Below are 19,402 nucleotides of genomic sequence, written 5' to 3' on the forward strand. Positions count from 1 at the left end.
CAGCCTGTAAACAGAAACAAGATGAAGATATTAGTGATTTTTATTCTAGGTTTGAAAAGTGCTTTAGTATCAACAGTGGTCTCAAGACAAGTAGTGAGTCATACCCTCACCTTTTCGTTACCAAATTAGTCGAGAATTCAAGTCCACCAATTAAAAACCGAGTTTTGAAAGTCGAAAGCACCTGGCAAGCAAATACTCCGTCCCAGATGCTCCAGATGCTCCAGTACCACCAGAATAGAATCAGGGAAGAGCAAGAACACGAGAGAAAACGTATGAAAGACACGAAAATGAAAGTACTAGTTGCACAATCTGTTCCTCAAGACAGTCAGAAGAGGGGTCCGAATCAAGCCAGTCATCCTGCAACACCCGTTAAAGGGAACTGCAATTATTGTAAACAGCCAGGTCATTTTATAAATGAGTGTGCAGTCCTGAAACATAACATAGCTACTGGTAAGACTAAAGAAAGACCACGTCCGCCTAGACAGGAACAAGTTTCACAGATTCCTCAGCCACAGAATGCACAACAGACAGTTACAGCACCGCAGCCTATCGCTGCAACACAGCATGTTACATCGCAGATGTACCAGTATGCACAGTCTGAGTATCCAGAGTACCAGCCATATTCATGAAACAGCCTAGAGAGGGAGGTAGGCTTGCCTCTCATCGAGATACCTGTAGATCAAGAAGGTCCCTATGTTCACAGTCAAGTATTAGGGAAAGACAGAAAGTTTTTGATTGATACAGGGGCAAGTAGGACCACAATTAGTCATGCCGAAGTTCCAGGGGCTCCGCTCTCAGGCTCAAGAAATGTTTCCCTTGGATTTTCAGGAAAGCCTATCGTTAATGAGATTTCAAAGCCAGTCACTCTAGAAGTAGGTCCATTGTCCCGCACTACTGATCTGTTACTTACTAAGTCATGTCCAGAAAATCTATTAGGCATTAAAACACTGAAAGAGTTAGGTGCAGTTATATGTTGTTCCCCAGAGGGAATACGTCTGTTCCTACGTGACTTTAAGGGTCACTATGTATTACGAGATTTTGATTCAAGACTGTCTAATGTTCCGCAGCATTTATGGGCGCAAGGTCCAACTGATGTAGGTTACATGCAAATCACACCCCATCGTGTGACTCTCAAACCAGGTGTAGTGTTACCACGAATCAGACAGTACAGATTGCCACCCGAGGCTGTAGCAGCCTTATCCAAAATTATAGACGAGCTCATGGCTCAAGGAGTAGTTGTAGAAACTGACTCCAATGTATGTAACTCTCCGATCATTCCAGTCATGAAACGTACTGATCCAAATGCACCCCCAGTATATCGATTAGTGATTGATTTACGGGAACTTAATAAATGTATTATTCCGCAGTACCCAGTTGTCCCAGATATCTCTTCCCTATTGACAGCCATTGATTCCGAAGCCACGTTCTTCACTGTCATAGACCTCAAGAACGCATTTTTTAGTGTTCCTATTCATCCAGACAGCCAGTTTCTTTTCGGATTCTGTTTAAATGGAAGGAGCTATATGTTCACACGCGCTCCTCAAGGTTTCACAGAAAGCCCTAGTATTTACAGTCAAGCACTCAAGAGACAACTAGACAACATTCACATGCCAACTGACACTGCCCTGCTCCAGTATGTCGATGATCTACTGATCACAGCCCGTTCTGAACGTGACTGCGAGCGAGCGTCACTGACGGTTCTGTATTTCCTAGCCGAGATGGGGCACAAGGTGTCCCCTTCGAAGCTTCAATTCTGTGTCCAGCAAGTGGTCTACTTAGGACACTTACTGTCCAAGAGGGGTAGGCAGTTGACACCAGACCGTATCCAGTTGATAGCGAGTCTTCCTCAGCCCAAGACCCAGAAGGAGGTACGTGCCTTTATCGGCCTTACTTCTTATTGCAGACAATGGATTCCCCAGTATGCATTTCTAGCCAAGCCACTGATACAGTTAACGACACAGGAGGCAGCCGTATCGACTGTCCTCCCTTGGACATCTGAACATACACTTAGTTTCAACGAGTTAAAGAAAGCTTTATGCCAAGCTCCAGTTCTAGCTATGCCGAACTACAGTAAGCCTTTTACACTTTTCGTCACTGAACGCGAAGGTACAGCATTATCTGTTCTCACACAAGATCAAGCAGGACAATACAAGCCCTGTGCTTATTTTTCTAGCACATTAGATCCGGTCGCCCAGGCTCTGCCTGCGTGCCTCAAGTCAGTTGCAGCCACAGCACTAGCTATCAGACAAAGTGATTCCATAGTTTTAGGACACTCCTTGACAGTACAAGTCCCACACTCCGTGGAAGTTCTTTTAAACCGAACACAAACACAGCACTTGACAATTGCACGTTTAACAGGTTATGAATTGACACTGTTCCAACCACACATAGATATTAGGCGCTGCAACGTCCTGAATCCTGCTACACTGTTACCATCAGCTAGTTCAAATTCTGCCACACATGATTGTGTGGAAGTAGTCAACATTACGACAAAGCCAAGACAAGACCTGACAGACATTCCGTTACCAGATCCTGACCTGACACTTTATGTGGATGGTTCATGTATGAGAACTAGTACAGGAGAACTAGTCGCCGCGTATGCAGTGACTACTGATACTGAAGTTATTAAGACACACCGCATTGATACCCTGTCCGCTCAAGCAGCAGAGCTAGTTGCTCTGACACAAGCCTGTATACACGCCAAGAACCTGAAAGTTAATGTTTACACAGATTCACGTTACGCATTTGGAGTTGTACACGACTTTGGAGTGCTCTGGCAGGAGAGAGGTTTCATGACTTCTCATGGAACCAAGATTCAGCATGGTATCCTTATCCAAGCTCTGTTAGATGCAATACATTTACCGACATCTATCGCTATCATGAAATGCAAAGCACATACGAAAGTCACTGACATTATTTCTCAAGGTAATGATCTAGCAGATCGCACAGCCAAGCTTACAGCACAGGCTCTAGACAGTCCAGTTAACATGACACACACTCCAGATCTGACTACATGTATGACAGTTAAGGACCCTACTCAAGATGTCATAGATATCCAGTTACATGCTACTCCCGATGAAACCAAGAAGTGGTCTGAACAAGGAGGGGTCCAGACAGATCAAGGATGGTTAACAAAGGGTAGAACCACATGGTTTCTCCCCGACTCTATGGTTCAAGTCATCATTAATACCGTACATAGTCCAGCACATTTAGGAGAAAAAGCAATGTTAGACAGTATCCAGAACATTTGGTTCAACAAGCATTTACGAGCTGCAGCTAAGCAGAAAGTCCGTACCTGTATGATATGTTGTCAGTTTAATCCAGGTAAAAGTGTCCCGGTGGAACAAGGTGGTTTCCAGCCTCCTGACCACCCTTTTGAGGTCCTCCAGATGGATTATATTCAGATGGAGCGATGTCGAGGTTTCAAGTATGTTCTTGTAGTTGTATGCGCTTTGTCCAGATGGACAGAAGCATATCCAGTCCCAGATTACACAGCCGCGACCACTGCCAAGCAGTTGGTTCGTGAATTCTTCCCTCGATATGGACTCCCTAGAGTCGTATATTCTGATAACGGTCAGCCATTCTCATCTGAACTGATGAAGCACGTTTCCCTGTTGTTGGGGTACCAGTGGAAGTTTCATTGTGTACGCCATCCTGAAGCAGCCGGTCTAGTCGAGAGACATAATCAGACTCTGAAAATCCGAATTGCCAAAATATGTAAAGATAAGGGTGTGGACTGGCTAGTAGCTCTGCCAGTTGCTTTGTTTTATATGCGCATGGTCGCACATTCCAGATCAGGTCTGTCCCCGTATGAGGTCGTTTTCGGCCGCCCCCCTAACATGTGGGGTACTCCTAGACCCCGAAGTATTACTGATGTTTCATGTAATATGCTGACAGATTACCTAGCTTCCTTGATGTCTGCCCTCAACTCATGTCGTTCACAGGTTGCCGCCACATTTCCAGACAATACCGAGGTGGCACCGCATGAAATCGTTCCAGGTTCGATGGTGCTTGTCCGGAACTTTGACAGATCAAGTCCGCTGGAGCCACGTTGGCAGGAGCCCCGTCAGGTCCTCCTCACCACCCGTACAGCTGTGAAATTGGAAGGACGCCGCGGCTGGGTGCACCTTTCGCACGTCAAGAAATTCTACGGATTAAAACCGGTCTCTAAGAACATTTCCCAGGATATCAAGACTTGTCAAAACATTGTTCCTAAGGACTGTCCCGCAAATGACATTGACACAACCCCTCCCCTGTTAGAGAAAACTCCGCAGCAGGAGTATAAGCAAAAGCTAAGGTCTAGTAAAATAAGTCAGTCAGTTTGATTGTATAAGTCCTCCCCTAGGTGAAACGGTTAGACTGTTTCTGACATGTATAAAATAGACCCCCATAGTGAGAGAGTCAGTCAAAACTCAATTCGATGTATCGTTTTTCTAAGTTTCATATTATTCATCAGCATAATGATTTCCTGCACTAGTTACGCATTTTTCCTGTGTTTTCCAGTTCCTCATGTAAATAAGCCTTCTAATGTTACAGTAGAGCACACGTTTAGTGATCTGCCTCCTCACGAATATTCATACCGCCTCGCTATGCGTAACAATACATTTATCCGCATGTTACATTACTCACACCAGACCAGCAATGCCACTAATTGTTGGGTGTGTGGTCGACTCCCCCCTTTTCAGACGTCAAAGGGAGTTCTGCCACTCTTTCCTTATCCTTTTTCACATAATGGTTCATGTGGAGCATGGTCCACGTTAACGTCATCCTTAACAGATATGTCTTTTCTTAACAGCACATGTTTCCCAGACAAGCAAGGTCTCCCCCACAGAACAGGTTTAGATCTAGAAAATGAAGTGTATAATTTAGGTAACTATTCTTCGAATTTCATGGTCCTGAATGTTCAGTCTGATACTACTCCAGACTCACCTGCTATTTCAGTATTACCAGTCAAAGGCGAATTATGTGTCCGAAATAATGGTTCTGTACACGTAGGACATAGTGATTGTACTACTATTATCAAGTATAGTGACAGTGGGAAATCTATTTTTAAAGCTTCACGTCATTCTTATTTTGTTTGTGGTCAAACTGCATATGTTCGTCTGCCCCTCGATTGGGAGGGAACCTGTTACATTGCCTTCCTACTGCCACCTGTTTTCCTAGCCCCACCTGACTACCATAGGAATTCCTTCCTAGTACATACTAGACACAAGAGAAACCTCCCGATTGTCGACTATACTGAAACTGCTGCAGAGCAATTCATTGATATTGATAAAGGTGTGTTCCCTTATTTAGGTACAGTTGTAAACAGTAAGCTAATCCGTAGGTTAACAAGAACCCTTGAAGCTGTAGTAGATGAGACTGCCTCCGCTCTAGGTAACTTAACCGAAGAGCAATCCTTTATGAGAATTGTTGTGCTCCAGAATCGTCTCGTCCTTGACGTCATACTGGCCGATAGGGGCGGGGCCTGTAGAGTCATCGGATCCAGTTGTTGCATTTTCATTCCAAATAACGCGCCGTCTGTTTATTCAGCTATAACCAGACTCCATAAAATAGCCCATCTATTACACCAGGATCCAGGCACCTGGACATGGTCCGGTTGGTTCTGGAATATAATTTCCGCCTGGGGATGGAAAGTCCTGTCCTTTCTAGGTATCGCAGTAGCGATCATATTCAGCTGCTGTCTCTGTATACAATGTGGCCCTGCGATTTGCGGCATGTGTGCTACCTCTTGTATTCCTAGTCCCAAGCCCCGTTCTAAATCCCGTTCCAAGACAATTCGAGATGAACAAATGGTACTGTATGAAATGATAGATGGTATCATGAATATTGATGTTTCCTGATGGAAACGTAGTGACAAGGAGGGAATGTGGAAAAGTAAATTTTGTCATGTTCTGTGTCCCTACGTGTCATCCATCATATGTTATGTGTGCATGACCAATATGCATATGTTATTCCCCATGTCCGATTCAAGACGCAATTACAGTTGTGTCCACCTCTGGTATGTCATTTTCCAGTCCCCGTGAATACTACGAATATCAGGCTTATGTAAAGTAATGTTGCCACGCTTCTCAGTGTGCACGTTATTTCATTATAAAGTCCCCGTTTCCAGGCCTCAACAGGGCCCGGACATCAGATTCAGCTCCTGTCTCCTGAAGCCTCGCTGAGGAGCGATACAGCCCCCACCTGTATCCTCGACCTTTCACTTACTTCCTGCCTCGCAGTGCCCGGTGCAGCTTGGCTCAGTCTCTGAGTCTGCCAAGACTATGTTATGATTCCCGTTATCGGTTTAGTCCTCCTTCTCTGCATTCCTAAGCTACTGAACTACATCAATAGTTTCCGTCATTGTCTAGCCTATGCGGCTCCATATTAAGAGAAATACTGTATTTAATGGTCATTTAATATTCTTCATCACGCACTACATGTAGAATAAATGCATGCTCTAGTCTTAGAGTCAATTAGCTTTTCCCCTCATGACTTCTAGTTTATATCAACATGTTCCCTAAACATCAGATACTAGATAGGGTTTAGGTACATGTCGCTCCGACCCTCCAGACTTTAGTCTCTGCTCCTAGCACAGAGTTCATAGCCCCCAGCTTCTCCTCGTAACACGTCATTGCCAGTTTGCGCGCACCATCAGGTTAGAGGTCCCGGCTCCTTAGGTAGCCCCCTCCTATGTTTCCGCCCATTCATGACATATTCTGTTACGTTTGCATCACATGTCTGAGTTACACCTTCTTTTTACTCTTATCTTTCGCGACTGCTACGCGTCACGCCTTCTGCTCCACCCACTGCTACGCCTACTGCAATGTAATGCTATGTGTTTGCGCTATGTATATATGCTCATGTATTGTTATTAAAAGTCAGCGCGCTCATCCCAGCCCCAGCAGCTGCTGGGCCCTGTCATCCTATTCCTATGCAGGTTGTCCTGTTCCTGTCCTTATGCTGTATTAAACCTGCAAAACTCCTACTACCTCGAATCTTGACTCTTATTTATTGAGCTATCTGTTATGATATATGTCTAGTCAAAAATAGGGTATTATTTATTTATTTACCACATGGCTCCCAACACTTCTTGATTTGAAGCGTTGCCAGCCAGTCAGATCTCAGGCACAAGATCATGAGGGTTCACAAATCCTCCGTGGACTCAGTTGTATATCTAAGAAATTTTTACATTTCTCAGAAACTACTGAACAGATTTACAGCATTTAACAAAAAGTGTGCTTTCTGGACCAAGAGCTATGTTTCTGCCAAATTGTTGTAAATCCATTCAGCAGTTCAGGCTGTAGCTGCGTCAAACGTTTCCTATTGGAAATTAACATGGAAAAAAATGAGTTTTGGGACTCCCCCTTTTTCTCTGCCCCGGCTTGACAGATCACTCCAAAATTTCAAGACAACAGCTGACGTGACTGACCCATTAGTTTTGAAAAATTTGCGAAGATTTGCAAAAGTTATTGGCAAATCAAAAACGCTCTTTGTATTGAAACTAGGTCCTAACTATAACTACCTACTGGCGACTGCCAGTCAGTAATATATCGCATAGGTACACATATGAGGAGTTAGGTATAGAAAATCTATACTTACCTGTCTACATTTTGGATTCAATATTTTGTCCTCAATATTCTGTGCCATCGATATTCTAATTGCTGTATTCAGGGTGCAGACCAGCAATCTCAGTGGTCATACTTATTGGCAGGCTGCTGGAGAGATGGAGTAAAGTTAAAAAAATCTACCCCCATCTATCAAAGCTGAACTTTGTCAGTCTGCTTCAAACTTTAAGTGAAAGCAATACCAAACTCAATGTTAAGCAGATTTTGAATCCCAAATGTATGTCCCATGTTTCTGTACTGGGTGAATCACCCTAACAGGAGGGTATTGAGGTAATAGATATTTGCTGGGTACCTCCTACTCTCCCAGCTCCTGTTTCACTGCACTTCTGAAGTTGAGGCTAGAATGGAAAGTCCCTCGCAAAGTAAATTTGTGTGCCCTGCTCCTAATTTAGCCATTTCTCAGTGACCAGGTATGTTTTCCTGTGCAGGGGACTCCTGTCACTAGTTTCTTGGTAGGTACCTTACATTACGTCTGAGAGGTAAGCTCTGCTGGCGATGGAGACAGCACAAAGAGAGCCTCCTTCAATACGGTTGACTGCCATCCCCATTAGAAAATTGCGTCTAGGTAGGCAGCTGGCCATAGCTGTTCAGTAGGCACTCCAGGATTGAGAAGTTGCCTGTTGGCCCTTCATGGTGGATTTCCTGACTAGGTGAAAGTGGTTATGCATATCATGTTCATGTGTACATGTGAGTTGGTGCACTCTTGCCACCTTACATGTGTCTTGCCCCAAGCTGTGGGTTGCCATTGAGGCAGCTGTAATCCTTGCTGGTAGCTGTTTCTATTTATTTCCCTGCATGTCACTGAGCTGCTCCTTTCTTTCATACCTCCAATCATAGGCTATTGTAAGTGAGGTTGTTTCAGACCAACTAACTCTTCAACATAGCACAGAGAAGCTCTGTGTGTTCCCCCTACTAATAAGAACATATTCTTACAGATCTACCTGTGACCTGAAAAAATCAACACCTGCACATGAATTGGTACAGCTTATAGGCCTCACCTTTTGGCTTTACCATGCTTTTTGCCAATGCAAAAATAAAATAAAATGATTATTGGCAACGCTGAAGAGCATTGGCAAGCCTAAAAATCAAGCGCAGTAATGAGTATGTGCATGCATTACCACACACATTAGCTTACGCTTCCTGATGCTATGGCCACCCTTGCGTGATGCTGTAAAAAAATGTATCTTGAATGTATTACCATAATTCATATTTATCAGATACTAAAACACGTAACAAAAGACATATACAATATTTGTACAACAAAATATGATTACAAAACTCAGACACATTTTTTAAACATAAACTTTCAAATAAAATACCTTCAAAATATGTAACGAATGAAATAAAAATAATAACTAACTCCAATTAAAAGCATAAAAAATAAGAAACGATTCAATACACCACAGTAACTACAATCCTACAAGTGTTAGGGATAAACATACAGTGTGTGTGTGTGTGGTTATCTGATTTACTAATTCAATCTAGGAAATATTAGGGGATATCCATGCATGGATGCAGTCATATATATGATTTTAACTCCAGTCCAACTAACAGAAGAACTGCAAGCAATAGAGGGGGGTCTGATTTACTAATCTAATTCCAATTTAACAAACAGGAAACGTGCAGACATTGGGACTGTTGGGGTTAACATTTACTATTCAATCTCCAGTCTCACAAACATTGGGGAATGTGTGAACATGGAGGGGTCAAGTTTTCTATTGTAATTCCAATCTAACAAACGTTGGGCATATAGTGTACATGTGGAAGGGATAGGATTTACTATTCCAACTCCAAACCAAGAAAACTTGGGGAAAGTGTTTACATTGGGGAAGGGATCAGATGTACTATTCTTACTTCAGTGTGACAAACATTTGAGAAAGTGCATACGTTGGGGGATGGTGAGTCAGATTTACTATTCAAAATCTGCTCCAATAAACATTGAGGAAACCACATATATTAGAGGACAAACACATACAATTCTAATTCCAGTCTGAAAACATTGGATAAAGTGTAAACATGGGGGGGGGGGGTTTGTTCTAAATCTAATCCAACAAAGTTGGGGAAAGTGTATTTATAGGAGCCGGATGTGGTGTTATAACTCATGTCTATAAAACATTGTGTAACTTTTATACATTGGGGGATGAGGAGGTACAAGCTACTAGTCTAACTCCAGACCAACAGTATTTGGAGAAAAGCATACATTGAGTGAGGCACAGTTAGATATTGTGGCAGATTTACAAACAATTCACATAGTGAATCCCACAGTAGCTTTGCTGCATACCGTGAGAGGGAGAGAGCAAGGGCAGCCTTATATCTACTAAGAAATGACAGTGTCCTTCCCTAGTATAAAGGCGACTACATCATATCAAGCATAGATTTTATACTGAAAGGGTACCTTTTCAGTACAAAGTACCATGCCTAAACAAACTTTAAAACGTTATTACTTCGGATATGTGCTGTACAGTGCAGCACATATGCAAAGTCAGAAAAGTAAAAACATTTATCTTTTTTAGTGTCTGCCTCAAAGTGCCACTGTTTGTTGGCATAAATTCATGTCAACTATTGTTAGTTGATAGCGTTTTGTGCCACAAACCTCGGGTGGTTGTATGAGAACTCCCATGTACCACCAATGAAGTGTCCCTTGGACTTGACATTATGACAAGCTATGTAAAGCACTGCTTTGTCTAAATTTCCCTGTATATATCCAGCACAAAACATGTTTTCTGTTCGAACTCCAGTCCAACAAACATTGTGGAAAATATATACACTGCCTGGGGAGTGGCAGTATTTACTGTTCTAACTCCAGACCAAACATTTTTTGGGGTAAATGCATACTTATGGGAGTGGGGCAGATTTACTATTGGTAGGGAGACAAAATATCGAAATTAAAATATTGATATACAATAATATCAATGTTTTAATTTCGATGGTATAGAATATCGATGTGCAATAATATCGATGGACATAATATCGATTTTAAGGTATGTATGTTACTAATATCGAAATTTTATTTAGTGTTATGTATTTTAATATGTATTTTATATGTTTGTTAAACATGTTTTTAATGTATGTTTAGAAATTAGTAATTTTGTTTACATTTTGCGTTTTAGTATCAAAGCTGGTTGTGGGTTTATAGGGGAATAGGATGGGAAGTAATTTAATTATAATTAATTAATTATTATGTTTTTAAATATTTTTGATTAATAATTAATTGTTAATTAATAATTAATTGGTAATTAATTAATATTAATTAGTTAATTACATGAATTAGAGTTAATGTAGTAATAATCTTTATTTTTGTTATTGTTAATTAATAATGAATTGATAATTAATTATTATTAAGTGATTAAATGATAATTACATTTTTTGTGTGATTTATTTATGTGTAGTGGGTTGTGTGTTTATAGGGGAATTGGGTGTGAAATAATTAAATTAAATTAATTAAAGAGTTTGTATTTATTTATTGGTATTTATTATTAATTGTTAATTAATTAATTTGTAATTCGTTTTTTAAATTATTTTATAATAATAATTATAAATAATGTATTAATAAATATTGTTTATTCCTGTACATATTGTGTTAATTAATTATTAATTGGTAATTAATTATTAATTGTAATTAATATTTGTCAATTAGTTAATTTATAATTACATCAATTTAATAATATTAATTGTTATTAATTGATTAATTGATATTTATATTAATTGTGTTTTTTTGTATGTGTAGTGTGTTGTGTGTTAAAGGGGGAGTAGCGTGGCAAGTAATTCTTGGTTATTTAAGTAAATATTAATTATAAATATTTGGTATTTAGTAATATATTTTTGTAAATAAAATATTACATCTTTTTTTGTTAAAAAAATATGTAATTGATGTTAATATAACGCCTACGCTATTCTGCGCTTTTCCTACTATTGCACCCTCTGGAGTGGGAATAGTAATTTTTACCCCCACGCTATCCAACGCTTTCCCTACTGTTGCACCCTTTGGAGTGGGAATAGTAATTTTTACCCCTAGGCTATCCAACGCTTTCCCTACTGTTACACCCTTTGGAGTGGGAATAGTAATTTTTACCCCTACGCTATCCGACGCTTTCCCTACTGTTGCACCCTCTGGAGTGGGAATAGTAATTTTTACCCCTACGCTATCCAACGCTTTCCCTACTGTTGCACCCTTTGGAGTGGGAATAGTAATTTTTACCCCTACGCTATCCAACGCTTTCCCTACTGTTGCACACTCTGGAGTGGGAATAGAAATTTTTACCCCGACACTATCCAACGCTTTCCCTACTGTTGCTCCCTTTGGAGTGGGAATAGTATTTTTTCCCCTGCGCTATCCTGCTCTTTCCCTACTGTTGCACCCTCTGGAGTGGGAATAGTAATTTTTACCCCTAAGCTATCCAATGCTTTCCCTACTGTTGCACCCTCTGGAGTGGGAATAGTAATTTTTACCCCTAAGCTATCCAGCGCTTTCCCTACTTTTGCACCCTCTGGAGTGGGAATAGTAATGTTTTCCCCTACGCGATCCAACGCTTTCACTACTGATGCAATATGTGGAGTAAGTATATATATTTATTTATATGTAGAGTTTTTAATTTATTTTAAATGTATATGTATTAGTTATTATTTTTTAAATATGTCTTAATGTTTATTTCTATAATTTGTTAAATTATATGTATTTTTAAATTATTTTTACATTATTAATACATTTAAAAATATATATTTTTTACTTCTATATTTTTGTACTACGATATTTTTTTCCGATATTTTTGTACTTACTTTTATGTAGATAGAACTTCGATATTTTTTATGTCAATATTTTTCCTTCGATATTTTTGTATGTCCATATTCTGTCTGTCAATATGATGTCATAGATCCCCAGTCTAACAAACATTGAGGAAAGGGTACATTGCTTGTGTGTTGCCCATTTACCATTTTAGAAGTATTATAAAAAAAAAAATGTAAAAATATTTTTTGTTTTTAATATTCTCACATTTAACTTAATGTTTAGAAAAATAAAACATTTTTAAATAGAATACCTCAAATTCAAACCTACAACAAACACACACTGAAAAAAATCCCTGTAACATAAAATATTTATACAGAGAGCATTATTGTTCATTTTAATATACCATATTTAAATTTTTATGTAATTGAAAAATATTTTTTTAATACAAAATGTCCAACCAAACCCACATTATGCCCATGTTAGAAATTGGGTTTCTGGTTGGCAGAGGTTTGCACCCTGTCCAGGCAAGAACCACAATCCTAGTCAGAGTAAGTCAGATACACACTTTAAATTAAACTCTGATCACCATCTGGTAGCAGGGCACAGAGCAGGCAGGCATAAAGTAAGAGGCAATGTGTAAAGTATATGTGCAATACTCCTAACAGTAAACAAGAGCAAACACCACAAAAAAAAATACCACACTTGGTCAGAAAAGCTTACGCTTAATTAAATTAACAAAACAAGAGCACAACAACAAACATCTAATAAGTAGAACCGGAGTTATGAACTTTTTAAGAATAAACTGAAATGTAGTGCTTAAAAGCATAAAGCGCCAACTGGAGCTATCCGGTCGCTCTAGACCGGTTCAAATTCAAAAGTTCAGGCCGACTGCGATGGAGCGCAGAGCGGATACAGGGACCAGCCTTGGACAGCTGAAATAGTACCTAGGTTCACAGCTGCATCGAGGTCGAGATGCAAGGAGCAAAGGAGGCAAGACTCTCAGATGGCAGACTCCTGGTGCTGTAGGTAGATGGGTTGATAGTCATTGATGTCCCTGAGACTACAAACTGAAGACAGGACAACAAGCCTTTGGAGGCACTCTGGTTCTGGGTTGAAGAGATACATGTCCAGTCCTTCTCGCTTCCAGACAATAGGGCAGCAGGCAGCAAGTCTGCACAGCAAAGCAGGAGTCCAGTAGAGTGACAGTGCTTTCAGCAGCACAGAACTCCCTCTTCCTGGCAGAGTATCAACAGGTCCAGAAGTGTAGTGAGTTGGTGGTGTCTGAAGTCCAATGCTTATACCCAGTTGTCAGAGTTAAATAACAAGGCCCCCCTGCAACAATTGTAGAATCCTAGGGCAGGGCAAATAAACAATGGTAGAAAAAACACCAAGGTAACTAAAGGTCAGTGGCAATTAACAGACCATATAAATTACAGGCATGGTAATAGGAACTCAGTGTAAATAACAGTGCATTTTAAAATTCATTTCTTTAATACAAATTAGTTTTAAAAAAATTCTAATGTGTCATCAGACAACTGATTACATATACATTATAATATCCCCACATAATTCACAAGGGTACACAGTGCAATGGACAAACATGAACAAGAAACAATGAAGACACAAATTTATACAAAAATGTGTTATTTGAATCAAAGAGAATGTAAACACTGATGATTTAAATGGCTAGTTGATGGATCTTCAACGCGCGTTTCAGCGTACACTACGCCTTCCTCAAAAAAACCACAGAAATTCCTAAATGTGAAATTAAAAATAAGGTACATGACACATACCAGAAAATGTTTTTAACTATTTTGTATTCAATAAATGAATTTTTAAATGCACTTGTTTACACTGAGTTGCTTACATCATGTCTGTAATTTATATGGTCTGTTAATTGCCACTGACCTTTAGTTGCCTAAGGGTTTTTCTACTATTGTGCTTATACCCAGTTGTGCCTTTGAAGTGGAGGAGACTTCAGAGTCGTAAAGTTAGGACTCCTAACTTTAGGACTCCTAAATGCCTTCTGTGAATACTGAAAGTCTTAAAGTTAGGATTTTTCTCAGTTTAGGAGTAGTAAAGTTAGGACTCCTAACTTTTGGACTTCTAAACTGAGAGAAATCCTAACTTTAAGACTTTCGGTATAAACAGAAGGCATTTAGGAGTCCTAAAGTTAGGACTCCTAACTTCTGTGAATACCAAAATGGTAGTAAGTTTAGGATTTTGTCTTAAGTTAGTTATGTGAATCCGGCCCAGAGAATGCATGCACTTTAGCACTGGTTAGCAGTGGTAAAGTGCCCTGAGTCCTAAAGCCAACAAAAAACACTTCAGCAAAAAGGGAAGATGGAAGGCAAAAAGTTTGAAGTGACCCTGCCGAAAGGGCCATTTCCCAAAAACCCACAATCTTTAATAAAATAGTGTTTAAAAATTATTTTAATATTTTAAATTAAAATATTAGCTTGAAATACAATTAAGTAATTACAAATTATGCTACAAATGACTGGGCTCTGGTCACCCTCAGCACTGCACTCATCACGGGTGACTAACACCCACACAGCACTTCCTTCGATGCACAGGGCCGGACCTTTCTTCTACCCTGCCACATGCGGCCAGCCCTCACTGGTAGCTGTTGGCCAAGCAATGCCATCCACAGCGGCAGTACACCAAGAACACATTTTCATATTTTTGCAGTATTCCCAGATCTTAGAATGGATTCACAAACACTGACTCCAGACCCCGCACCGAATACTCTATGAGCATCCAACTCTTACTATGCATGGCCTCTGGCCAAACCTCCATGCCAAGCACCCATACCTCTGCAGGCTGATAAATCATAAGCAATGGCCACTCTATGGTATTGTTCACAAAAGGTCGCTCGACAACAGACAGCTAAAGCTGTCTGTACATCTAAACCTCCCTGTTGGCGAGACATGAAAGTACCCAAGGGCATGGCTATGTTCTCTTTCCTGAATAAAAAGATGAGCTCTCTACCCGTTGCCTGGCATCTTGTGCCCAGCTCTGGAAAGAGTGCTGAAGCACACGCTGGAAAGGATGCACACTCTCTGACAAGAGTCTTGGGGGCGACAGCCTCCCCCTGCTCTTAACAACCATCTCGGGTGGCAATCGCCAGCCCACCACTCTTCAATGCGGCTGCCACGGTGCAGCAATGGCAATCAGAGGGTTCGCCAGCACCTCCCCCTGCCCCTGCTCTTCAGTGTGGCCATGCAGCAGCAAACGCAGGGACAGCTAAGGGAAGCCATGGGTCTTGCTACGCCACTGGGGAGGTATGCAGTGCCTACATCAATCCAATCTTACTGCATACAAGGATACGCTTGTGCCCCCGTGCATGCTCCCGTTAATTAGATGATTCAACTGAAAATCTCCCAAAGTTGTAATAATACACTTACCTATGGAAGCCGTTGCAGGACACTATACTATTTAACCAAATATTCTTGAAAGGTATAATACTTGCTGGACATAACATTATTTATTGAGCTATACTTACTTCTCTCCTGTAGCTAAGCCTGTGTCGTCGTCCAGAAATAAGTCTTGACTCTGACTTTGCTACTGTATCAAAATCAAAGCATAAAATGGTGCCTGACAATGACAAGATGCAGCAGGAAATAATTTGTACAAGGACTGCCCTGGTGCCTATGAGTTTCTTGGGCCCTCAGGAAATAGTCTGGCAGTCAGAAATGCAGTGAGGAACAGCAAATTCTGATTTTTACAGCCCCAAGCATTAAAGGGGCTATTTAATGAAAAATGCAATTCAGTTCTCTTTCCCTAACCCTGCATCACTAAGACGCCAACTGGATAGCCCAAGGACTCATTGCTTTATACTGTCTAGTTGCTTTAGTTAATTACTGTAATATTCACTTGACAGACCCTTTCTGTGTTTGATGTCTCTGTCAGATTCACAACCATCAGTGTAAAATCTAGAATTGGTATTACATTATCTAGAATTGAGAAACTAATTTATAATTTCCCCAGTTGTATTTTTTTCTTATTTGGTTGCAAATGCACTGACTTCCCGGAATTGCGTTTCATGTCACATGGTTGAATGAAGTTGTGGAATATATTAGAATTTTTCGTAAAGTAAAAAAAAACTGGTTTGAGATGGCATGAGCTTAAAATTTTTAAATGGTATCAAAAGTCTATTCAAAACGATATATGGATGGGCACACCGGCCAAGGGACTCTATCTGCAGAGCTTACAATGAATTATATGGTCAATATGCCATCCTTCATGGGAGATGCCCTGGAAATAACTTAGTATGATTTTCCCCAGAACCGTTCTTGAATGAATTAGTCTCTCTTCCCTTGGAACATGAAATAGGAGTTTGGTTTGAACCTTGTCACTTCCGATCAGCTGCCAGCAAATCTATGCAGAAATTGCTTCTTTGGTGAACTAGTATTGACAAGCACATTGTAACAAAACAAATAACACTCATGTTCACTAATGAACCACAAACCATTTTAACTCCTTTACTATTCATGTAGTTAAAAAACAGAGGCCATTGTTGGGCTAATGTTTTCTAGACCCTTTCAGTACAAAAGTACTTCTAAACAAAGTTGGGTAAAGTACTGAGGCTTTCAACGTTTGTTGAGTTTACAGTCACAACTTCACTCTTGCATGAAATTTTACATATAAAGGTGTTGACGCAAATTTAATTTGCACACAAAATGCTTTAACTAATAATGTGTAAAGCGTACGTTTAAATGAAACTATGCTAAATGCAAAATTTGTAGTGGGTAATCATACTTAAATGTTTATATACCCACAAATGAATAAAAGTGCTGATTTAAATTAGCCTGTCAATGACATGTTAACTGAAAAATAATGCATTAAAGCAGCAAGGCCTGTTTTCCACATTGAATAGTCATTTGCAAATTATTTTCTAGTTTAATTTTAAATGCTGTACTTTTCCAGAAGTCTTCTGTTAGCTAGTGAATAGGTGTTTGTTATGTATTAGACAACTGGTAGTGAGTTCTCACTGAAAGGAGACCGGAAAGATGACACATGGGAAGAACTGTGTGGACCGCAAAACATTAAAGCTTTAACATTTCAAGGTCTAATGTCTGAAAACCTATTGTACCAACCTGTGAACATGGGGAGTTTGTTTATTACCAAGAGTTTACTGAAATTCTATTGGAGGATGAAGAAGAAGAAAGAAAATGTTGCAACGTAGAATTCTTATGTTTATAGTAGTGCTTATCCCTAGACTAGCAGCTGGATTGCAAGATTCCATGATTCCCTATCTAACTCTGTGATGGGATACACACTTTTGAGTTTCTGATGCCTTTCTTCATGAGAGATTGCCTTACTTAGATTTTACTGAATTGTCTGCTGAGATCTTTGAGCTGAGAATAGTTTCCAGCTTGTTATGCGGAGGCTTTATGCTTGCACCCCTATTCATTTATTAGTACTCTTTATGGGCATCTGAACTGACACCTTTTTCTCTCATTATTGGAGCTTATCTAAAATAGGGAATTTCCTTTCTGGAACACGCTTGCTTTATTATTACTATATTAACTGTGATTCTAACAAATATTTTGTTCTATTTTACAATCAAATATCGATTGATGGATTTTTCTAAGTTTTAATCTAAAGACTAATACATGATGAATAATTAGATGTAAGACTAAAAGATTTGAAAATCAAACCCTTTCACTCATGGGCATTTTCTTTGTTGACTGAATCGAAAGTCTTTAATGATTTATTTCTATGTAGTTGATTGCTCCTTACTTCTTCTTGTCAACGAGCAAATGTCCATAGGACCAGCGGCGGGGTTATTTAATGATTATACCCGATGATTGAGATACTGGAAAAACTACTCCCTCAAGGTTTGTGTGAAGGAATTTTTTCACAAAAAGGTTTTTGCAAGAAAATGAATCACTAAACTTAAAGGCCACTTTTATTTGAATTTGACTTCAACAACTTTAAAAAAAACTTTGCAAGTTTCATCAAGCTCAAGAAATCTGATTTCTTTCTCAAAAAAGAAATTACTGATTCTGAGGTGGATAAATGTCTGTACCTTTGTGCACCCCTACGTTCAAGACTGCATGAGTTGCAGAAAAGGTGTAAGGAAATGGAAATTTGGCAGAGCCACGATTTAACCTTTTAATACTTTCATTTATGCAGGAGCTGGTGCAGATTTCGTCATGCTTGGTGGAATGTTTGCTGGCCACGACCAATGTACCGGGGAGTTGATTGAAAAAAATGGCAAGAAGGTGATGCTATTCTATGGGATGAGCTCTGATACTGCAATGAAAAAGCATGCAGGAAAAGTGGCAGAATACAGGTAAACTCAGTAAATATGTTTTAAAGTATGACTTTAGTGATTGCCCAAGGGCCCCACCTTCCAAGTGCCCCCCTCGTAAAGTGATTGTCTGTCTTTCTCACCTCAGTCTGTTTCTGCATCTCAACCTCACTCTGTCGAGCTTTCGCTCCCATCCTGTGTATCTCTACTTCTCCCAAACTCAACACTCTTTACCTTTCTATCTATCTCTTTGTCTCCTTACCTAGCTCTTGTTCTATCATCTCTGTCTACCTACCTGACCTAACCTTTCTTTACCTCTCCCTTTCTACTTATCTGTCTTCCTCCCTCTAACTTAGAGTTCACCCCACCTTCCACTGTCTACCTTGCCTTTCCCACTGCCCTTGCTTTCTACCATACATTGCCTTACATCACCTCTATCTATCTACTTCTATATTTTTCTATGCCTCATCTATCTCTGCCTCACAATCAGTAAATCCCTTCTCTCTGCCTAATGTCTTTACCAACTCCTTTCTCCAGCTACCTCTGTATCACTGCTCTGTCCGTCCATCCACTTCTCTTTCTCTAACACATTTATCTTCTCATATGTCTCTCTCCTTACTCTTTTCCCCCCTATTTCTACTTACCCCAATATCTCTATATACCTATCCCTTTCCTATTTCGACTCTTTCTACCCGCCTCTTCATGACTTCACTTCTCTGTCTACCACTCTGTCCCTGGCCCTTCACCTCTACCTCTCCACTACTGTCCCATTCATGTTTCTCTTTAACTTTCTCACTACACCTTACT

General features: G+C 40.0%; 1 protein-coding gene across 1 annotated transcript in view; it reads left to right on the plus strand.

The window, feature by feature from the left end:
* Positions 1-19,402, plus strand: part of GMPR (guanosine monophosphate reductase) — a 429,723-nt gene that overhangs the window by 401,264 nt on the left and 9,057 nt on the right. Inside the window, exon 8 of the mRNA XM_078687924.1 lies at positions 18,478-18,637. Within this exon, the coding sequence (XP_078544050.1) occupies positions 18,478-18,637 (160 nt within the window). The remainder of the gene's footprint in view (positions 1-18,477; positions 18,638-19,402) is intronic.

Source organism: Lissotriton helveticus, chromosome 4_1 (assembly GCF_964261635.1).
Source record: "Lissotriton helveticus chromosome 4_1, aLisHel1.1, whole genome shotgun sequence".
Lineage (NCBI taxonomy): Eukaryota > Metazoa > Chordata > Amphibia > Caudata > Salamandridae > Lissotriton > Lissotriton helveticus.